General features: G+C 41.5%; 2 protein-coding genes and 1 long non-coding RNA gene across 5 annotated transcripts; 2 read left to right on the top strand and 1 right to left on the bottom strand.

The window, feature by feature from the left end:
* The first annotated feature begins 510 nt into the window (after positions 1–510).
* LOC112274746 (uncharacterized) lies at positions 511–6500 on the top strand. The gene is given in 17 exon segments (XM_073530180.2): positions 511–1263; positions 1432–1644; positions 1871–1973; positions 2168–2237; positions 2412–2450; positions 2761–2878; positions 3049–3106; positions 3252–3341; positions 3650–3785; positions 3922–3981; positions 4204–4223; positions 4406–4471; positions 4640–4807; positions 4919–5179; positions 5321–5533; positions 5670–5941; positions 6063–6500. Coding segments are annotated over 16 exon segments (1962 nt in total). The 5' UTR covers positions 511–1263; positions 1432–1504; the 3' UTR covers positions 6211–6500.
* LOC149986651 (uncharacterized) lies at positions 5241–6248 on the bottom strand. The gene is made up of 2 exons (XR_016499932.1): positions 6112–6248; positions 5241–5979 (listed from the first exon to the last, which is right to left on the bottom strand). It is a non-coding gene; the product is annotated as an uncharacterized LOC149986651 (long non-coding RNA).
* A 1027-nt stretch (positions 6501–7527) lies between the features above and the next one.
* Positions 7528–22392, top strand: LOC112275138 (protein virilizer homolog). Of its 3 annotated transcripts, none has more exons than XM_090246017.1 (28): positions 7528–7664; positions 8049–8307; positions 9642–9730; positions 10222–10345; positions 10721–11308; positions 11611–11937; positions 12144–12233; positions 12414–12569; positions 12858–12999; positions 13219–13397; positions 13570–13655; positions 13867–13915; positions 14049–14106; positions 14384–14814; positions 14936–15035; positions 15195–15313; positions 15669–15736; positions 15941–16151; positions 16326–16541; positions 16826–16987; positions 17134–17187; positions 17478–17647; positions 17776–17848; positions 18020–18327; positions 18821–19016; positions 19296–21119; positions 21411–21482; positions 21714–22392. In XM_090246017.1, the coding sequence occupies exons 2-28, from the start codon at positions 8230–8232 to the stop codon at positions 21738–21740; spliced, it is 5997 nt and encodes a 1998-aa protein (XP_090102143.1). In that variant the 5' UTR covers positions 7528–7664; positions 8049–8229; the 3' UTR covers positions 21741–22392. The 3 variants fall into 3 exon arrangements, with proteins under 3 accessions (XP_090102143.1, XP_090102144.1, XP_090102145.1); XM_090246018.1 differs by having other exon boundaries at positions 7535–7664; positions 8066–8307; XM_090246019.1 differs by lacking the exon at positions 7528–7664 and having other exon boundaries at positions 8028–8307; positions 12147–12233.
* Positions 22393–22469: the final 77 nt, after the last annotated feature.

Below are 22469 nucleotides of genomic sequence, written 5' to 3' on the forward strand. Positions count from 1 at the left end.
ATTTTAAAATAAATAATTAAACATATTCAAATTTTATTAATTTTTTTAAAAATTCTACATGATAATAATGATTTTTTTTAATAAAATATTGTGATTATATTAACAAAAACTATGGCAGATTGTGGTGGCAGTAGTAAAAAATGTGGTGATATTAACATAAAAAAATATCCAAGTCACAAGCCATTGGACTGGTTCTTCACAACGGATGTAGTTTACCAACATTACTCATCCATCCAAAACGAAACGTAAAAGGAAAAAGGAACATGAAGGAAAAGAGGAAACCCATACGAAGCGACACCACACATTCGTCGCTTGTGCCGTCGGAAAGAAATACCCTCATTTCACGGGCTTCGGTAAAACCCGGGAGAGTTTCACAGCATCCCTCAACCATCTTCCATACCCGGATGGATACGGGTATCACCCGCAGTATGGCCTCGATTGCCGCTTTCGCCGCCGCCGCCGGTGGACTTTGAGGCCCCCATGTTCCCTCGTTCTGGCAAGTCTTCAACGCTCGAGCCACGACTACGCCCCATCAACTGCCGATGATTGTATGCACATCGAGTCGTAGTCACTTTTTTCGACTGTTCCTCCATCGATGTTCCGCTACAGCAACTGTAGTACAATTAGCAGCATTCCTGTAGAAGCCAAGGTTGAGTTACAGTCGAGCGATCACGGCCTATCGAATCGGAAAATAGAGAGACTTGACTCAATGCCTGGGATGTTCTGGTCTTGAATCCCCGCGCTGATTTGGTTTTTCGAGTGTTTACAGCTGATTGAGAGTTTTGGGATGCAGATGGAAATATTGGCTATTGCGGGGCTATTTATAGGGTACATTTGGAGTTTTTATGTCGCTGTAGTTGCCGTGTGATTCAACCCACTGTCTCTCTTGGAATTTTGGTTGGAGGAGGAAACAGATCTGTGGCAAGAGGCGGGGTGTGTAGACGTTTGTGTGATGGGATCTGCGATTTTTCGAGTGGGGTTAGTCTGTTGACATGGGTGCCGGAGTGCGATTTGTGCGGCTGTGGTTGATTTTCCGGGCACTTGGTTAGCAGATCTATTGAATCGTTCCGAATGCATGACTTTACTCGAGCTCAGTATATGTCACCGGAGCATTTGATGAAAGACAAACGATTCATTTGCGTAGAACTGGGTTTTACCTGAACCATTTGAGCTCATATGTGTAACAAGTGGCAGAACGCAACTGTAGACTCTACCGACAATGGATCCAATTGTAATCTTACAGCCTTTGAGGACCTTGCCCAGGTCAGTGTGTACAGTTCAATGCAGCCTCGCGACTACTTCTCAGTACGTCAATTTCATTTTTCCTTACAGCTCAAGAAACGTCGACACTCTTGGGTTATGATTTTGAGAATTGGCATGAACAGCAGTTAGTGAATCATTCTCATTCTTGTTACTCTCTGTTGATTGCAGCTAGATTGAAACCGTTACGAGAAGGCATGAATTGAGGTACAGATTTTTATTTATTTTGTAAACCTAGTTGACAATGGATGGGAGGCAAAGTAAAACGTGCTCAAGGGTGGCCTTTCTTTCCTTCGTACTCTGCTATTTCATCGGAGTGGTTGGATATGGAGATATGTCCGGAAGTCATTTACGCGGTTCTACTTCCTCACAATTCCACAAAGCGTAAGCTACAATTACATTCTTCTGATTCTTACATACTTGACCTAGGTAATTGAGTGAAAATCACTTGAACGCTTGTCATCGCATTTATAGATGTGCGTCTAGTTCTTGTGGCGAGAAACTCACAACTGACGGGTCAATGCCATTAAATTATCGACAACGCAATAAATCCCAGACAAGGTATTCTTTGCGGTTGAGGAGTAATGAAGTGTACAACTTGGGGATTTAGGTTTTCAATCGTGGAGCCGGATCCAGGGCACACAAAATTAGCGGTATCTAGAAGCGGTTTGAATGCTATAGCGCGAATCACGAATCCAATTGCGGTTGTTGCGGTGCGTGTGGAATCAAAACCATTTGTTGTCTTTACTTTCTCCTGCCTTCCCTCCTTTAAACAATCTCTGAGATGTGATGATCCTGCAAAGCTGTTTTACAAGGCTTTGAAATCCTCCTGTGTTACTGTTTTAAGGTCCCAATTGCATGGCAGTTAGCATTGTACATAACACGAACGAGTTTTAAACTTTTGCAGGTCATCGGACCTTATCGTTCTGGAAAATCATTTCTCCTCAATCAGCTTCTGTCACTTTCCTGCAATGAAGGTATTTATTTATTTACTTATAGTTTCATCTTCATCAGTAACTCCAAGTCAGAATGCTTAAATGTTTTCACCTTTTATTGGATGTAAACATTTAGTCCTAACTTCCACAAACTACCTGTTAGTCGTAGAATCAAGGCTTTGAAGCATAGTCTCATCCTCAATCACGTGTATGCAGGGTTTGGCGTTGGCCACATGCGGGACACGAAGACGAGAGGTGTGCAATTCAATTAACCTGGCCTTAAGGATACATTTTGGTCTATCCCCGGCTGATTGGTGGTTCTTCCCCCAAAACGTTTCGAGTTGTCTTGCTTTTTCTGGTTTTCCTTGCTGTTTACCTGGAGTGGTAGTCTCCATCCAAGCAGGAAAGCATGCATTTTGTTGCAGGGAGTCAAATTTACTGCATATATAGCTTGGATTTCTCCTTCATTTTGGTAGCATTTGTAGACGGTTGGCTCATTCAAAATTGCATTGGAATCCATGAGGCCTGCGCTGTTAAGACCTCCAAAGGTGAATATGTGCTGCAGGTATTTGGGCGTGGGGGGAGCCTCTGGAAATCAACCTCGACGGTGTGAAGACCTCGGTCTTATTCTTGGACACGGAAGGCTTTGAGAGTATTGGAAAGTCCAATGTTTATGATGATAGGTACATATCTCCGTGGTGAACTTTATGCAACACATTGTACCTTTTGCGAAAACGTAATAGTCGAAGTACCGCAATACGCATACGCCTTTACTTAATTATGCTGTGTCGCATTAGTAAGAGCTGGTTGTGAAGTTCTGTTTCATGACTCGAGTGTGAACTTTGGTATGCAGGATATTTGCACTAGCAGCTATAATGAGTTCCGTTCTTATTTATAATTTGCCGGAGACGGTACGGTTTCTCATCTTGCCACGCAGGCTCATCTAGAGTGAATTAACGCTGAGATTAACTTGTAGGATGACTGTCTATTTCGAGCTATTTCCTGTCATGTACTTCGAGCCTTTTCACCTTCACCAGTTCCTCAATTTCGATGCAGGTACGTGAGGCTGATATCGCCAAGCTGTCGTTTGCAGTAGACTTGGCAGAAGAGTTTTATGGTCGGTAAGTTTCTTTCTCTGCCCTTTCTGTATTCTGATCAATTGTCAAGGAAGTCCTCTACTGCATCTGTGGAATCAGGCTACATATGAGTAAAATTTGACGACTCCTAATTCTTTCAATAACATACTCCAAATCCGTTACACCACCATTTTGACTGGTTTCTTGGTTGGTTGGTTGTGCGCCAAACTTGGGCGTCACATTTTGGTGACAGGGTTAAGGTACATCAACTTTGCTGCTTAATCCTCCTAGTATCTTGTATGATCTCAAAATGTTACTCGAGCAACATTTTATTTACTTGCTTCTCTACTCAAACTTGTTGCCTGAGGCTGGGTTAAGCTTTGTGTTCTAAAACCGTAGCTGCAAAATTTTGTAGTTGGAAATTGATTTTGGGTAAAATACTATGATGTGCAGGGAAGAGAAAGTATTTTGGAACCTGCTAAGCTGCTCTGGTTGATCCAACGCGACTTCCTTGGTATTGAATCATCTTTTTTCAGTAGCTAGATTATTTATGCTTACCCACCAACGTAGAGTCAATGCATATGTCGCACTGGAACCGAATTCATGCCCCTAAATAACTTACATTGATACACCTGCTATGTGCTTGTCAGAGGGAAAGTCAGTTCAGGCGATGGTGGAAGAAGCGCTGCAGACCGTTCCCAATCCTGACAGTACGTTCTTCCTTTCGTAGAGGTTTATCTTTATGGTTTTCAGTGTCTTAGGGTAGCATAAGTAGACTTGGTTTTTTGGTCTTAAGTGTTGGATTGGACTTAGAAGTGTGACTCACTTCCATCGTAAGTAATCTCTTGCAGATTTCCGGTGTGAGGATGTTGAGTCAATACTCAGATACTGATCATCTTGTCGTTGGTTGACTCCTGTGTATCTTGCTTCAGACAACAAGGACATATTCCAGGTATGTTATTCAGTTTCACATGTAGTCAGGTCAAATGCACTGACAAGTTTAATGAAATACAGCTTGATGGATTCGTCTATTTTCGTTTCATTTGCAGAAAGCTTCCATTGTATGACTTCGAAGCCTCCTGAACGTGTTATTTGGGTTCCTTTCTAACAAAGAGCACAAACTATTATTTTTAGGTGAATCGCATACGGAAATCCTTGTCGTTAATGGCAGAGAATAGCACAGCTTTTAGCTTACCTCAGGTGGGTACGACTTCCCTTGAATCCTCTTTCAAGTATCTTAAGTATATTCTCGCAAATATTTTGGAGCATTCGTCTTGATTCAATCTGGACACATATTAATCTATTCCTATTTTACGCATGCATGTGAACATACAAATTAAAATGTCTTCCCTTCTGGTGCACGTTCAGCCACACTTGGAGCGTACAAAGCTTTGTGAAATGGGAGACTCAGAACTTCATCATTCATACGTGAGCCAGAGGGAGCGCTTAAAAAAGGTTGTGACTTCTATGATTCGGCCAAAAATAGTCCAAGGGGGGACAATCACTGGAAAAGATTTCGTCTCTCTTCTAGAACAGGTCATTTCATAACTCTCTTCCCCTTTCCCTCCATGCTCTGAAAAAGGATATTGCCGTGATCTTTTTTTGGCATACAAGCAACTTTATTCACTCTGGCTTGGGGTCACGCAGACGCTGGATGCTCTAAACAAAGGGGAGATTCCGTCAGCTGGCTATGTGGTGGAAGCTTTCAACAGAGCTGTAGTTGATCGATGTGTAGCGTTGTACAATACTCGTATGTCCAAATTCCAGTTGCCTGTTCGTGAAGAAGAGCTCCTCAGTGGTCATGAGAGTACCGTTCACGAGGTCACTAGCTTGTTTGGAAAGGAGCGATTTGGGAGGCAAAAAGATAACGACGAATCGTCAAGAATGCTTCTCATGCAAGTGGAGAAGGTAAAAGTTCCAGACACCCTCGATTTTCGTGAAGAGATACAAACAACACCTAACGAAACTTACTATGGAAATTGATGATTTGAGCAAGTTGTGTCATTTGCAACAGTTGTACTAATTTCATCCTTCATGATTTGTTTGCAGGCTTATGTAACTCTCGTGGAAATTAATACTTTTAGATCGTCAAGACAGTGTGACAATATCTACACATCTTGTGAAGATCAACTAGATAGTCTACAGGGGCTGCGGTTACCTTCGATGGCGAAATTCAGTGCTGGAATAACATCATGCAACATCACATTCACCAAAAACTGCCTGGGACCTTCAAAGCCTGTGTATCAAAAGCGTTTGGAGAAGGTAACGTCGTAGTCAGAAACTTATTAGGCCCAAGAGGTCCATCGTATCTCCCTCAACCTTACTTGCGTTGTGAGTAAGATTTAATGATCCTTGTTTTGATGTTTTCTTTTTTCTTTTTTTCCGTGGATTCCTGCAGATGTGGTTGAAGGCAAGGAGCCATTTCATAAACAACTACAACCAGCGTCTTTTCAACTGGCTTGTAGTTCTGTCTTTAGTCATGGTGGTTGTAGGTCGCTTTGTTATCAAATTCTTGCTCCTGGAGATTGCAGCTTGGGGGCTCTTCATTTTCTTAGAAACCTACACACGCATATTTTGGTCTGCCGAGTCCCTTTACTACAACCCCACTTGGCGAGTAGTGGTCTCGGCGTGGGAAGCAACTGTTTACGGCCCATTGCTTGATTTGGACAGGTGAGTTTGATGTTGCATCTTAAGAATTTTTTTCTTTCCTGGTTGATAGAGCATCGAAACTAAATATATTTCAAACACATTGCAACGTTTTAATTAAAAGCTTGGGGGTTTTCATGTGCAGGTGGTTTATCCCTCTGTCTTGGATTATATTTTTTGGATTCATAACATACCGATTGAAATTCGGGAGGCGTAAGAAAGGGCCAGCACCCCTGCTGCCAAGTGTCGACATTCCCAGAACCTCGAGAAGAAGTCGATTTCTGAAAATGTAGGTCAACTTCCAGAAATGACCTTGTGACTGGTCCTGTAAAGAAGGGTTAATGAGAGTTATTCTTGTCGCTGCAGATCAGTTCCAGGGTCTTTTGAAATCCCATTACGATTTAGTGTAACAATTGAGCCCTGGACCTGAGATGTAGACGTCCAAGCCGGAGGCATAAAATTAGATCATTCATGCTTTCTCTAGTCGGAAGCCTGCTCTGCTTTTCTGAGCACTGCTTCATCTGTTTCAGTTCGAAACTTTCACTTATAAATTCCGTAACAAGGATTCTCACTGTTTATTCTATTCTCGTTCTTTCCTGTGAGACTCATACCTATTAGAAGTGGATGTTTATTTTGCATGGCCTTTCAACTACAGAACACCTAAGTCACACGAGTCCAACCTTCACACAGAACCGGTCCAGAATGTGAAACTGTGGCAAAAAAATCAGATAACAACAGCTGATAAACCGTTTCTTCCCTACTCTTAATGCCGAATCTCTCCTTGAAATCGCGATATCTGTAACTTTTATTAAACTTGGCTGTAATTTACCCTTCACCAGATCCGTAATAGAATGAATTCATGATTGGGGCGCTCAGGAAGGGCTGGTGAATTTCCGGGCCTCGCATGTTCTCATGGCCGTTCACACCTTCTCCATGTGGAATTGTGAACGGAACGTGAGAATTGAGTGTCGAAGGAGACTGTAGTGCATGCAGCAGGAAAGAACAAGCAGATTAAGGGAAGTGAAAACGACAACGCCGAGATGATGCTGCTGCTCACAAGCCTGACAAGCCTCGGCTATTCAGATAGTTTGGTTAGAGAAAGATACCGAGATGTCCATCAAACGAAACGCGTATCATACCAGCGTTCGGGCTCCACATCTCAACGATTGCCGACGTAAAACTATGTGGTGGAGCGAGAGAATTGGAAACAAAACCCTAATTCAAGTTTTGTGCATTTTGCACACGTCCGAATTCCGCCATCGTTCAACGGCTACTGTCCAAGCTCAAGGGCGATGTGAAACTGCAACCAGCGCCGGTTCTGCTGCAGCCATGGCCCGCGCAAGTCTTCCGAATACGATTTATTCAAGTGACATAGGGAGGCGATCGTCGTGACGGAGCTCGGCCGACACAACCTGCAGAGCAACAGCCAATTCCCATTCATTCACCAGCGGCAAACACTTTGCCATTTATACAATTAAAACAAACTAATATGATGTGGTGTTAGAATGTTACCTTTGCAAAGGAACTAAAATAAAAAATGAAAAAAATAAAAAAAAATTGCAGTGTTTTGCTAACATGAATTAAAAGAATATGGGTTGTTTTAAATAATGTGATAAAATCATACTTCTGATTCATATATTTTTTATCACCCAAATTTTTACAAGATTTGGAATGTTGAATTTTAAGGTTTAAATCAACTCAATACTGTATTTTGAAGAAGATAATCTAAATAATCTCAAAATTGCACGTAAGTATCAGATATTTATTTGCTACTATTTATAATTATATCAATAAATGCGTACACCAAACCAAACTAATCCAGCATAGATCACACATACACACAAATGTACATGTATCCATATATATATATATATATTCACACAAAATTTTAGCAATTAATTTATTGAATAAATGAAAATCTCAATGTGTATATATATTACATAAGCATATTGGTTTTCAACATATTGCCAGATCTACATGCTTACGATATTAAGTTAATTTGAAATATCACACCTAAAAATATCTTTTTCTATATTGGAAAATTCCTCAAGAGTATGTTAAATATTAATATTTATTAATAATGTTTTTAGTATTATAAGGGATCAGTATAATTCGCTCAATGGAATATCAGACACATATACCGTACAGTGGCACCTGAAAGGAAGGCCCGTTATATTCTCGTGCCGGGCACAACGTCGAGCCAGCTCGGTATTCAGCCCTGCCCGGTAAAACAGAACCTGGAGGCTTTCATACAGTCGCAGGCTTGGTTTGGTTGCATTTCACCCGGCTATGTTGCCGCGGCTTCTCCAGCCATGGCTGCTCTCCCGCGCTGCAGCCTCCTCTTCGCCGACTCTTTCCACCACGATCGCCTCTGCCAACACGTTGATGAGGTTCCCTGCCCATTCCACTTCATCAATTTCATCACCACGTTCGCTCTTGCAAATATGTTCTCGCTGCAAGCATTTTCTTTTTTGTCTTTTTATTCTTTGTTATCTTTTTGTTATTTCAAACTACAAGTTGGAGCGATCGACAATTAGGGTTTTTTGCTTGCGCTCGTCATTGCTGTTTTCCTCTGTCAAGTGGAGATCATACTCGCTGTGCGATTGATTAAATGCGGATAACATTGGCATCGGGCCACTGAATTTAATAACATGCCTGAGGACGAAATTATGGTGTGGTGGTAATGAAACGAAAGGCACGCGGGGTTGTAGCTTTAATTTGAACTTCGCCGCTGGTGCGGAGGATTGGTCGTGGGACGGGCAGCAATGGTTATCGTCTGCGCTGACAGTTTAAACCATTCTAGTTTTTCTGTCGGCTGTTGTGCTGGGATATTGAAAATGTCGAGGGTGTATGTTAGCTGCGGCGTGACAGTGGTCTCTTGAAGCTCAATTGGCGTCTAAATATTTAATTCAAAGTCAACTTTTTAATTACAGATGAAAATTTCAAACCCGACACTGTGGTTCAAATATTTGTAAGTTCGTCATGGATTTTTCTGCGTGATCTACGTCCTTCTTGGAAGCACAGGGTCTGGAGCTGGAAAAATTCTACGGTTCTCCGATTTAAGTCTGTAGGCTGTTATAATTTTTTTGATTCCTTAAATTAAGGATCTAATGTTTTTTATATCAGTAATCTTTATTACAGGTTTTATGATGTTAGCTTGAGAGTATGTTCACTGGTGCAGTAACATACTGATAACACGACATTCAGGGTTTACATCCTATTGCGCTGAGATTGAAGTGTCTAGGTTCTTGTTCTGCATTGTCTTGGTCAATATATATAACGTGACGTTGCGTGGGGGATGTTGTTGCTTCATCCATTTTCACGATTTTGGAAATGTTAGAGCATGCCAATCACCGTGTAGTTCAGTTTACATCTCTCCGATTGACTTTTCTTATGAGCTATTAAGGTAGCTCGAACATTATTGTAGAGCGTTTACTGTGAACTTGTGAGATCAAAGAGTTTTGAAGACTGCACTTTTACTTTTCGCATTTTATGTTGAATATTGATTATCGCAGTGCTGGTTTTTAAGAGATGTATTTCTCAGTGTCTTAGAACTGCTGCAATGTTTTTTTTTCGGCTATTGAGAAGCACTAAACATGGATTCTGAAAGAAGCATCCAACTTTCTGAACGTTTTTCAATTTTTAAGTTGTCACTGTGCATACTGTGTTGGATGTTCATATCTGCTCCAGGATTCTCAGTGCTGAATGTGGGGCGTTTTTCCAGGTTCGATTCACGGAACCAGTGGTCATCACTGCCTGTGAGGTCGTTGAACTACATCAGCCTTCTCGGTGCCCTACTCTTGCTTTGAAAGGGTAAGTCTCAATGAGTCAGTTTTATTGTTACTGTTTTTCGAAATAAACAATTCAACGACTAGTCTAATTCGGAAGCTTTAGCTAAATTTTTTAATATGTAGAAATTATTATGAAGAGCAGTGTCATGTTGACATAAAATTCTTACCGAAGTAGGATACTGTCAGCTTCTTTGTTGATCATCTTCTTGTTACACACTGCGCTTTAATAATAGCTGTAGGTACACTCAGACCTTGATCCAGATGTAGGACTTTTAAGTTAATTGTTGCAGATGACATTCTGGGATATCATGTTGAGGTGCATTATAATATGTAAAATGAGTATCTACGTATCCAGAAGCATTCGTGTATCACACTCTTTATCCTTAAGCATATTTCGGTCGCGTTCTGTATATATCAGGAGTCGTTCTTTTAACTGCTACGTTGGAGTTGATTTGGATACTGTGTTTGAAAGCAGAGTCTAACTCTACGTTTGTCGCTTGTCGTGGCTCTCAGGATTACAAGCCCAGAATCATGTGCATTAGAATTTTACGTGCGCAGTGGAAGAGATTCACGTTTCCAGCGCTTAGGGCCTGCTTTCCTTCATTCTCCAGCTGCGATACCATTCCTTGATGTGCAGGTAGTGTTCTCTGCTATGTTTAGCTGGATTATCGCTTTCCTTTCATGGGATCTAGTAATAGTTGGTGCAGTATTAATATTATCACTCTATTCAATTCAATCCAGTAACTTCACTTGCTTGTTCGTTTCCTTATTGTTTTTAGTGACTTAATCTATAAGCGATCAGAGGGTTATGGATATTGTATAAAGTTGATGCAAGTGGTATGAAAATTGTGTTTTGCATAGTACGAGTTTAGTTGCACATTAAAAAGCCTTCACAAATGTCAACTTTCCTGGAGCTGGTCTGTACTAAATGAAATGGAAGTGGCCATAAATGCATGCTTCTCAAAAATTTAGGTTAATTTAATAATTGACTTCTAGCAACTTCACCGTACAGGCGGCTGTTACTGAGCATCTTGTGCTCCGAGGCAGCTACAAGTCTCTTACGCTGGTGATATATGGCAATCTTGCAAGTGAGCTATGCGTAGATAACAATCCGGATACGAATAATGTCTCTCAAAGAGCCACTTCAAAAATTGTCTCCCTGCGAGAGATTTTGTGTACACAACCTTCCAGTATCTTGTCTCTCAGTAACTTACAACTGTATACTCCTCCGACTAAAGAACAAGGAACTTTACTACAACGTTTGATAAAATATGTGGACGGAAGGGATGCCACGCAACACATGGTGTCGATGTTACTTACAGCTGCAGCCGCATGGCATCTATCTCATCAACGTCAACGCGAAGGTGCTCAGTGGTGTGCTTTGAAGAAGGATGACCCGTTAGATGGGTCCAGAAGCCTTCTCTGTGATGATTCCATTCGGGAGATGTCAGAGCTTCACAATTTGTTGCAGCAGAAAGAAGGCGATGACAAGCATACGTCTTCAGATGAAGCTAATGGTCGAGTGCTGGTGCAATTGTCTCTGCACTGGCTACAAGTAGGACTAGATCCCTCTGCTGGATTAAATTCTTCAATCTCTGCGGTATTATTCTTTTCCCTAGCTCACTGAAGGCAGAATGTTTTTGTTATTCCTATTGATTAGATGGTTCAAATTGCTTCGCCATCGTAGCTTGCCCAATGATCATTGCCATTCTGAGCACCTCAAAGGTTTGTAGTTGTTTTGAAATTGGCCTATAGGTTGGATCAAAGTTTAATGGCTGAATGAGTCAAAGTAGCCAGGAATGGTAGAGCAAATAGTAACTGCGTTCAATCTTATATTAATCCATGTTCAGTAACCATACTGTTTGTATATCTTCTCTTAATACCTTTTTCTTGTTCTTACAGGTTGAGAGCCTTTTAGGAGGGCTAGCTGCAGTCCAGCTTCTGTTCACTTCTTGTCCCAAAGATGTTCCTGCTTTCTTAGCCGGAGGGGGGATGAGGTTGTTGCATCAAGTTGTGGAGGAGATCTCGGGGACTTCTGCCTTGCTGTTGTTTGCTTTAACCTCGGTTGAGTGTACACTCCGCCATGCATCTGGCTGTGAGGAATTTTCAGCTCAAGACAAACGCATCCTACTTTCATTGCTTGAGAAGAAGCAACGCCCTCCCGTTGTCAGTCTTCTTCAGCGAATTTTACAACGACTTCGGTGCTACGAGCTTGCAGTTACCATTACGGTAATATTTATTATTATTATTGTCATTATTTCTGGATGAACTATATTCAATCCTCTGAAAGGAAGAATAATATTTTGAGGAATACCTTTGATTTCTGTGTAAATTATGTCTTTTCTCTGTTTGTTGTCTTCCGTTGCTGTCATGCCTTACCATTTGGCTCAATGAATTTTTGTTAGTGAAGGCTAACAAATGTTTGTGGTTTTTAGCAGCGATTAGTGGAGCCTTTAACAAATCTGGGTTCTGCTCAAAATTCGGACACCATTAAAGAAGCTTCAAAATTACTGAATGGTCTTCTGGTATGCACAGTATTTCCTGTTTTGGATGAGATCATTTCTTCTTCTTCTTCTTTTTTATTTCTTTTTAATTTTTTTTAATTTTTAATTTTTAATTATTTTTATTTGGCCTGTGAAATGACAATTTAAAGATCTGTACCTCACGGGCATTTTTCTGATTGGAGGGCGCTTGTAATGGAACAGATTGCGCTCAGTATCAAGAGTTTCGTTGAAAGCACTTCAGTTGAGTACAATTGGGTGAAACAAGAGGCAAAGTTGCCGACTTCTGCTGGATCTTGTTACGATGATTTCACGAGTTTGTCAGAAGACGTCGATTGTGCGCTGCTTTCAATCCTTCAGGTATGATCATGTTTAGCCAATTTGTCGTGCGTTTTAGTTAATATACATATTCCTAGTGATCGATTTAGATGATAGTTTTTAGTGGTGTCTATTTCGAAATTTTATATTTCCTTGCCGATATTGATGGTCTCTGTCCTTGCTTGCCTTTTATGCCATGAATTTTCTACGTTGCTTGCTTGCTTTCGATGCTGTTGGTTCGTTCGACTAATTTAATACTACTATGACTTTATTCTATGTTCAACTCCTTTTAATTTTCGAAAGTAAATTGAAAGTAGTAAATGGATGCAGGAAACAAGCTTTATGGAATCGCTTGCAGCCTTCTCGTCTGTACCACATATCTGGCCTGCAAATGGAAGTGCGCCAAATGTAAGCATTGAATTTGCTTCAGCTACACAAAGATTCCTACTTCGCCTTCTTGAATGCCGTTCAGGTTTGTTCAGGACCATGAGGTTTTTTATTCGCACGCTTTTCACTACCTTCTTTGTTCTTGGGATGAATATGAGTTGTTTTCCTTTCGAATCATAGTTGTTACTGCTGTTGATTCGAGTCATTCAGAGCAAGTTCTTGCCAATGTTTGTTGGATCATAATTATATTAAAGAAGGCTTTGGTTTTAAGAGATGATCGATGCTTACTGTGTTTGGTTGGCAGGATTACTGTTTCTTGGTGCTGATATGGAGTCACTAACGAAGATGATAACTGGCCTCAAGAGTGCATCTGAGCAAGAGCTTGAGGTATTACCAATACGACATGTGACAGTGCTATCCTCCTTGGGCTATTTATGTACCCCTGGAAGTATGGCTGAGACATTGCATAGCAGGATTTCTATGGTAAGATTTATCCTTTCGCGCTTAGCAACACTGATTGATTGGGATTGAACTTTTTTCTCATCTTCTGCGGTTGTTACGTGGCTGGTTGTATCGTCAAGTAGTGCAAGTCTTTTTAGTACGTTTGCAAATATTGAACTCAAGGTGTGCTGCTTGCGGTTCCCTTCGTCTTCAGGTTTCTGCAGCAGATCGCTTTGTAGGTGCCGACGCAGGGTCCGATGCTGCATTTGGGGCTCTTTGGGATCTTGCTTCAATGAGCAGGTTGTTGTCGCTTCCGTTTCTTTTAATACGTAGTGAGAGCTGGACTTCATACTGTCGTATTCCTCGCAGCTCTACCTTTTCTCTTGGAAGTTAATCCAGCTTTAGAAACATTTTAACTGAAAGTTATTGCTTGCAATCTTCTTGCTGTTCACTGACTTGTTCCTTGCCTTTTTAACCATTAAAAATTCTACTTCAATCTCTTTTGATTCAGATCAGAAGCTGGCAGACAGGCAATTTTGGCTATAGTATCGTTTCCAGAGGTATACAATCATCGAATTAGTATGATTGTCTGTTCGTCTGTGAATATGGATGTTTTTAGGGGACAGGCCGATGAAGTTTCTCTTTTGTATGAAGGTAAAGGCAGTAATGCCGAATTTTCTCAATATTTTTCAGGTTTTAACGGCCCTGATTGAAGCTATCCACCCTTCACCAGACCTTGCAGAATCAATGGGTGAGGTTTTAACTGGAGCCAATCAACTGTTTATTTGATTCCAACCAGTTAAGAAGGGTGCAATCGAATGTGTTGTTAATGACAATGTGTCTGAGGAATAATTCGTCTATTTAATTGCAAATATATATTTCGATATGTCCTCTAAGGATTACTGGATAGAGTCCAACATTCAGCTTAGCTTCAAGTTTTTGTCTATTCAGTGTATTTCTTCAGTAAAATCCTGTAAAATATAGGAGATTCACTTGATCTTTGCTTATACGAGGTCGGCTGTGGACAGGAGGCGCAGGAGGACATTTTGCAACGGAGGCTCTACAGAAGGTGTTTTGTGATTCGGCCTTGGTCAACCAAATTGCTCTAACGGTTCATGCTTCGGCTTTGCAGACTGCTTTGCAAGCAGCTTGCAATAGTGGGATGAATAGCTGTAGTAAGCTTGTTGAGTGGGTGGAGGCTGCCGTCGTGTATCAAAAGAAGGGAGCAGTTGGTCTACTCAAGCACGCGACAGCTTTGATTGGCCCGCTGAATACGAGTATGACTATTCATGTGGATGGTTCTATGGGTGATGATGCAAACAATCTGCATGATCGAGCCCCTGGTTCTGAGCTTCCCAACTCTATTAGTAAAGGAACCGGTTCAACACCAATTCAATATTCGGCTATTCATGCGCTAACTATTTCTTTAAGGCTCCTAGCCTCGGCTGGGTGGAACTTGGTATGGCTAACACATTCTTCGCTAATCTGTTCCAAGTTATGTTCCTAGTACTTGTGGCAATTTTCGAGGGTACATCATGTGGTAGAGCTTTGAATCTAACGGCCGATTATTATGTTTGCAGGAAGTTGCTGCATCGCTTTATGGAGACGGTGCTGTTGGTGTTGTGAATATCATATTAGAGCACTGTGTGGCAGCGCTTCAAGCTTCATCTAATGAATTTGGTAAAACTTAGTTCTAGTCTTGTATTGCTAAGAAACTGAAGCTTGGGGACTGCTTCTAGAACCCAGATCGTGAATATGAACTTCGAGTAGAAGTGTTCCTAATCTCGTTACAGATTTAAACCTGAAACTTTTTTCAAAACAAACGATCGTGTGCTGCAGATGATGAGGATACAGAAGAAGACGAAGGAAGGGGAGAAGATTTTCACAAAGAACAAGCTCTGCTCGCTTTACTCTTGCCAACTCTCATTTTGCTGCTCTCTTTACTCAAATGTTTGCAGGTGTTCATTCACTGTCTCTTTACTAGCAAAATCAGGTCCTTTTTTGTTTAGGTTTGGAACTAGCAGGTTGTTAAATATGGGTATTGAAATTATAAGTAGGTACATGCCCACTGTTTGAGTCTAATTATTGACCTAGACAGTGTTAAACGTCAAATGGGAATATTTGCATTGATTATTATTTTAACACAGAAGAATAAGTGTAATGGTCATTTTAGTTTCAGTTGTTGGTTTTCATAACTTGTGTATTCATAGCAATATCATAAATTATGAGTTCCGACGCAGTTTTTATTGGATGCATGTTGTATGATGAGTAAGGAGCTGCCGTATTGTTCTGAACATCTTGCATCAAATGCAGAGCGTAGTTCAACATTTTTGCAGCACAAGACTGCTAGATCTCTTAACACAGCTGCATCATGTTATTAGGTAAATATGGTGACCTCTGCTTTGTCCATAGAGATTATGTTTGCTGTGTTCGTCGGTCGATAAGATGATTCTGATGGGATTATGTGATTGAAATTTGGTGAGACACTAAGATGTCAAAATGGGGTCCCGATGAATGAAATTCCGCTTTTTGACTTGGTTTTTGAAGTATCGTCTTAACGAGACGTTCAATTTCTGGTGTTTTAGTGCGAAAGCAGGAGCTCATGAGACAGCCCCACCATATTCCTGGACTGGGGAAGTTTTAGAGTTGGGAGCTGTCCAGCAAGTGTTAGCTTCCCTGTTGGCCTTCTGGCCGGTGCAGGGCTGGACTCCAGCTCTAATGCCACGACTTTTTGGGTCCAATTCGACTTCTCTGCCTATGGAGCCTACAGAAGCCTGCAGTGTAATATGTTTGCTGGTGTGTGACCTTTTCAACTATTTTTGGTGGATTTCTCTGAATGTAATGTTGAATATGTCTCGCAGTCTTAAATTTTGATTGATTGATTGATTGATTGATTTTATTTTACTTTTTTTTTAATATTTTTGGGTGCCTAGACATTGTCTTGAATGAATAGTGGCATGTTATGTATAGGAGGAATTCCTACCTCCAGAATGCCCCCGGACGTTTATGGACAAAGCCGCAGTTTTAGATGTCTATCGCACAGTTGCTGTTGGAAACATTCATGGCGTGGAGGTGATGCCTGCTGTTTATTGGCATACTTCTCCAAAACATACGGATAAAATGCTTCATGTGCTTTCTCCTTTCTTGGAGCAGATTGGACAGCTTGTTGTCCATTTAGCTTCTTGTGTAAGTTCTGCTGCTTCCAATTACAAAGTTTATTGTACTTTTGTTTATGGATTCTTTTCTATCTTAAAGTGAAGATGTTTTGTCCAATGCCAGAGTTCCGACATTTTCATTAAGGATGGCATTTTAAATATGATTAGTTCTCCTGTTGCAATGTTACGATTCAACTTATTTTCAATTACTACATAGTTCTTGTGTAGAGATCTGAGATTTTTGGAGTTAGTCTGGCTTAAGGAATTATTTTCAAAGCATGATGATTGGAGACTAAAGTACAGATAGCAATGCAGACATGTGATGTGGTCCAGGAGAGGTTGACGAACCTGGTAGTTCGGCTGGCATGTCAAAGCTCTGAGAATGCAGTCATTGTTCTGCGGCCTGTGCTATCTGTTCTCCGACAACGCACTGCTGCAGCAGCAAAATCATTACTTAGTGAAACTGATGTCCTCCAGGTATGAGTCAGTTCCTCTAATACCTCATGCTGAGCTTGAATCACCTTTTATATGGAGCTTTCATGACAAACGAAACTGGTTCCTCTGATTCGCATACATAATTGCGAACAGAGGATTTGTGGTATTGATCTTCTGTCTGTTTGCAGGTAACGCACATGCTACGCTGGATTGCTCTTTTGACAGCACATGCTTCTTCCAAGGTGAGCAGTTCACAAGCCGCAAACCAGTTGTCTTGGACCCAGAGCTCTTGTGAGTTCGTAGGGTCCAAGCTGATACTTTCTCTTTATTTTAGAGCAATTACGATTCTCTTCGTACTCAGTGGTTGCATATTCTGTGATGAAATTACTTGTTCTTTCTTTTGCACGTTTATGATCACATCTACGGAAGTCATTTTTCCTACATCAAGTTCATCCTTGTATTTTTTTTTGGGATCTTGATGTCGATTGTGAGGATCTCAAAAGATTGAAAGAGTGGATACTCTTTTTCGCAGGCACTCCTTCTGCAAGAAGGAATTGTACAGATGCTATTACAGGTAATCTCTTTGGAAGCAACGCCCAGTATTCCAGTCGGCAAATCGGGTTGGTTAATGTGGAGCCTTCGAACTGTCGCACGGTTGTGTGACACTGAAGTCTGTTTCCTGCCCGCTGCATCTGTTGCCAGGTGAGCGCTTGATGTCACCTTGTCTATCTTAGTCGCAAGACAGCGCATTTTAATTTAGTGTCAACAGTTTTTACGAGTATGTCTTTGATGTTACACCACTAGCGTAATTTGGAATAATGTTTTTACAGGCATATTTCAGAAGATTGCCCAAACTATGACGACTGCTGCGCTATAGCTTCCTCGCTATTGCAGCATTGTCAAGTAAGTCTTAACATTTTCAACTGGCCCGAGTGTTGGTATTTAAAAAAGCAAGTTTTTGTTCTTTTTTGGGTCCTGAAACCCTGCCTCCATGATGTGATTTTATTTTAATTTTTACCACATTGTGACTATTGTCATCTGCAGAGTTATCTAATATAATGCACTTGTTTGTAGTTGATGCACGTGGAACCACAGATTGAAGTGCTTGCAGACGCATTTGAGAAGCTAGCTAGCCATGATGTTGGGCGTGCTGCAGTGGCTTCAGTTGCTCTGGGTCATGCTGGATGTGCTACTCACATGAACAATCATGATACTCCAGAATCTCAAATATCAGGGGTGTTTCACAAGGCTAGCCCACCTTTTCTAAAACTTTGGCAGAACTTAGTCTCTGCCATGGGGTTAGTGGAATTGAACCCTGTCCTTGTGAGACTTGTGCGACGCTTCGCCCAAGTAGCAATTGTTCTAACAGAATCAGGGCATAGGTAACATTGCTTCGTTATTTCCCATAAATATTTTGCTCTCTTTTGCTGATGATTCGCTGTAAATTGAATTCATCATATGGTGGCCTTCTGTATGTTTCAAGTGATTGACAAAGTTATCTAGTCTTTTTTTCGGAGTCATCGTCGCACTCAAGTGCCTTTATATTTTGAAGTTGTTCTAGTTTCTTTTAATTTGAATTAACACAATTTGCATCTGTCTCCTTAATAAATTCTTTTAAACTTTTTCAGCATATTCCAGAAATGATATACGTGTTTTTTTCTATAAGTATTATATTTCAAAGGTACACTCAAAATGCCATGTTTTGTTGGAGTCGTCACAAAGATTATCAAGGATATGATGTAGTAAGAAATAATTGCTAAAAATTATGACTTTCATATTAGTCATGCATGCTTGTATGCTTTCTCTGCACTGCATCTGTCTACAGGACTCACTTCTTATGATTACTTACGCGATTACCTTTCTGAGCTCGTGCAGTTCAGTAGGAGGAGTGGCCTTAAGAGCTCTGTTTGGACTCGATGTAAGTTCTGAGTCTACAGAATCAAAAACAGTCGGAGAACGAGACGATAAGTTGGAAGCACCATCATGTGTTGTGAGCATTCTTCAACAACATTTAACTGACATCGAGGATTCTAACGCTACTTTTTCAGTTTTCAGATCTTCTCTACATGAGGTAATAAGCTTATTTGGCAAGAGTGAGATCGCATATCAATTTGGAAAGAGATAAAGTCGTTGATTGAAAACAGATAAATTAAAACAGATTTAACAGAGTGTTAAACTGTGACGTTCTGAACAACGACATACTGCAACTTCTGTACAAAAATTTACTATTGTTAATGCTCATTGTCAATGATTGCCTGTGAACATTACCTGAAAATGACGGTTTTGTCTTAATCATTGTTGTGTCCATTGAGAGCTAAATCCGTAAGCATGTGTGGTTATGCTATTGCAGGCTCTCTCTGCAGTTTCCTCTATGCTGAACTACTTAACTGCTTCAGAAAAAGAGATTGTTCTTCGTGAAGAGATTGAATTGCTGATCAACCGTTTACCAGCTGCACGCCCTGTTGCTGAGCGTCGAGCAGAAGCTATTGTAGCACAATCATCATCGTGCTTTGGCTTGGTATCTTTTATGGATGATGGGGTGAAGCCCATGGATACGGATATCAGTGAGGCTATTAATGGTGAATCCAAGGGCACCATACCATGGGATTGCCCAAAACTGCCGCATGAGAGGCCAGTGATGAAAATGAGAACGTCGAAGAGAAGAGTTATTTCTACAATAGAAGTTGCTAGTAAACGACAGCGTGGCGATGGTGCCACGAGCGCAGTAGCTAGTCGGACGCCTGTTTTGGTGACTTCAAGCCGACGTGATACATTTCGACTCAGAAAACCTAATACAAGCCGACCACCGTCTATGCATGTGGATGACTACGTCGCACGGGAGAAGAGCAGCGATGTCCTTTCAGGTAGCAGTCCTGCTGCCGCTGCCACTACATTGCAGCGCTCAAATTCTGGCACAAGGAGAGCACCTTCAATTCATGTGGATGAATTCATGGCTCGACAACGAGAAAACCAGCAATCAGATATTCCATTAATTCAAGGTTATGCAGAAAATGGTGGTTCTAGAGCCGTACTTGACTTACTAGATGGAGATAATGGAGCAGACCTGTGTTTGACTGATAGGAACCTACGTATCAGTCAAACAACCGCTGAATACTCCAGTGTCAGCGTGATAGTGTCGAGCGTGGCAACCTTTTCTGCCGCACCACCTCCGGCTCTCGCAATGATGAACACCTCAGTCATAAATTCCGAAGTCTTGCAGAGGAATCCTAACTTTCACTCAGCTTCAGAGCACACTGGCTTCTCCTCACAGAGATTGGGTGGAATGAAAATGGAGCAGAACAATGGCGGAACGTGCCCAGGAGTTGAGATCAACAGTCAGCCTCCATCATCAGTGGTGAAAGTAAAACTTGAAAGAGCGCCATCCATGAACAGTGTCTCTGCTGGGCTACCGTCTCCTTTTCAACCTTATGAGCAAGAGTTTAATGCTGCTGTGGCTGCTGCTGTGAAGATGGAACCTAGACAGCAGCCTGACAGTAACATCATGCCACGTACATTGCACGCAGAAGTCCCAGCAGCACCTCCGCAGCAGCAGGCATCTCAATCAGATTTATCTTCCCATCTTCCTCCCCCACCACCTCCTGCGCCCCCGTCCCCGTGGTTGGATCAGCCGCGGAGATTGGATCCTTCGCTGCTCCCCCCTGTCATCCCTAGGCTGATACCTGGGATGAATGTGCTTCCCTACAATCATGGATCGGGGTCTAGACCACCAGCAGATCTGCAAGTTGGTGGAGTTGTATTGCAACCTCCTGCAGGTTTATGGCGTGATTCTACTCCTGTTTTCTCTGGCCTTCCTCCACCTGCTCCTCCAATCCCTGGTCCCAACCCGCATGGACCTCAATTTGTACAGCAATCATTTATGGGTGCGAGTAGACCCTTGGATACTTTGCAAGGTTATCCAGGTAATCATGCAGGCACAGCATCTACTAGTGATCACAGATTTGGGAACTTAAGTGGTCCACCGTCTGGTCAGGGATCATCACCTCTTTTTCAGCCCCCAATTCCAACTGGGATGCCTCCTTCGCAGAACACGCTTAGTTCAGAACAGTCCGTGCACCGCCCTCCGCCGTTGCATCTCCAGGAATCAGAAATCATTGCACAGCAAGAACCAGGAGCAGTTTTGCAGCAAATACTTCAGTCACCAGACACTATTCACGTACATAATCAATCTCTTTTCATTATTTACAATTGAGTGGAATATGCTTACAAATGCTCTGACTTAGTGGTTTAGAACTCTCTTGTTTACCAATCTAGGCTGCACTTTTATGCCTATTGACTGTTTGTTCTGTGATTCTTACCTTTAGAAAGGATTTACCGGAACACTAGGCTCTCTGACATGGAGATGGACATAGATTCCATGTCTTGAAGCAACTGTTGGTAATGATTAATGCTTGGTACTGAATTGGTGCTAATTGACTCATGATACGGATGTTTGTGATGCGATCAGGAACTTCTGAAGGACACCAAAAAGCTTCAGCAGCTGTTGGAGCAGCATCCAAAACTAGTCGCTCTTCTGCAGGTATTTCTGAAATAATTAAGCTGATGATACCTCATGCTTTAGCAGGAGCCTATTTTGAGACTTTAAGACTTTTGTGTCTAATTATAGGGTTGTAAGCCTGTGAGTTCATAAATTTTTTCAGTAGGCTGTATCCATTCGGAAATGCCATTGGTTCCCCTTCCTCCGGTGCATACTTGGTTGTATTTCTTCACGCCTTTCCTTGTCTGATTTCTTGACGGGCTCGTCATGCAGGAAAAAATAAGTCACGGCATGTTGTGAGGTTGTCTTGTTTTCACATGAAGAAGGCTTTTGTAAGGTTTTTGGGCACACGAACTGCATTATGCATGCCCTCCTTGCAATTTATGCTCCTTGTAATCAGGATTGGATACTGTGACACCATTCTCCTATTTTTCCCAAGGTTCGTCAGGTGAAACATCCGAGGAGACACTCTAGTCTAGAGTCTAGAATAGCTTGTTAGATTTTGTCTTTATACGGTAAAGGTACCCTTTTGTGGTAATCACTTACGAATTTGTATGTACATAACGACAGGAAACATGCACTTGTCTTGAGTTTTGATGGTAGAATTAGAAGATTTTCAAGAAGCCCTTACTGAAATATCATCAACGGCTGTAAGCATTATATTCAGTCGGTCCCTGCCATTTCTGTGTCATATATATTATGTCGGGACTAATGAGGAAGCTGGCGTTTCGGGTCTTTGAGGGGTGCAACGCGCTTCATTTCCTTTTCTTTAAGTTGTTTTTGAGGCGGACAAGGATCCGAATTGGACGCAGGGTGGACGATTTCCGACACTTGATCACTGCAAGTGCATTCAATTATTTGGTTGGTTCAGGGTCGATGCTTGATTGATACATGTTGCAGCATATGAGCTTGTAATAACATCGCTGCAATTACCTCACGTTTGGCAGGAAGGCACCATATGTTTCAGATGGGCAAATTATACTCATTTTCTCAATTCATGCGATTCTGACTACTGCGAATTCCTTTTGC

This window comes from Physcomitrium patens, chromosome 22 (assembly GCF_059467195.1).
Source record: "Physcomitrium patens ecotype Gransden chromosome 22, ASM5946719v1, whole genome shotgun sequence".
Classification (NCBI taxonomy): domain Eukaryota; kingdom Viridiplantae; phylum Streptophyta; class Bryopsida; order Funariales; family Funariaceae; genus Physcomitrium; species Physcomitrium patens.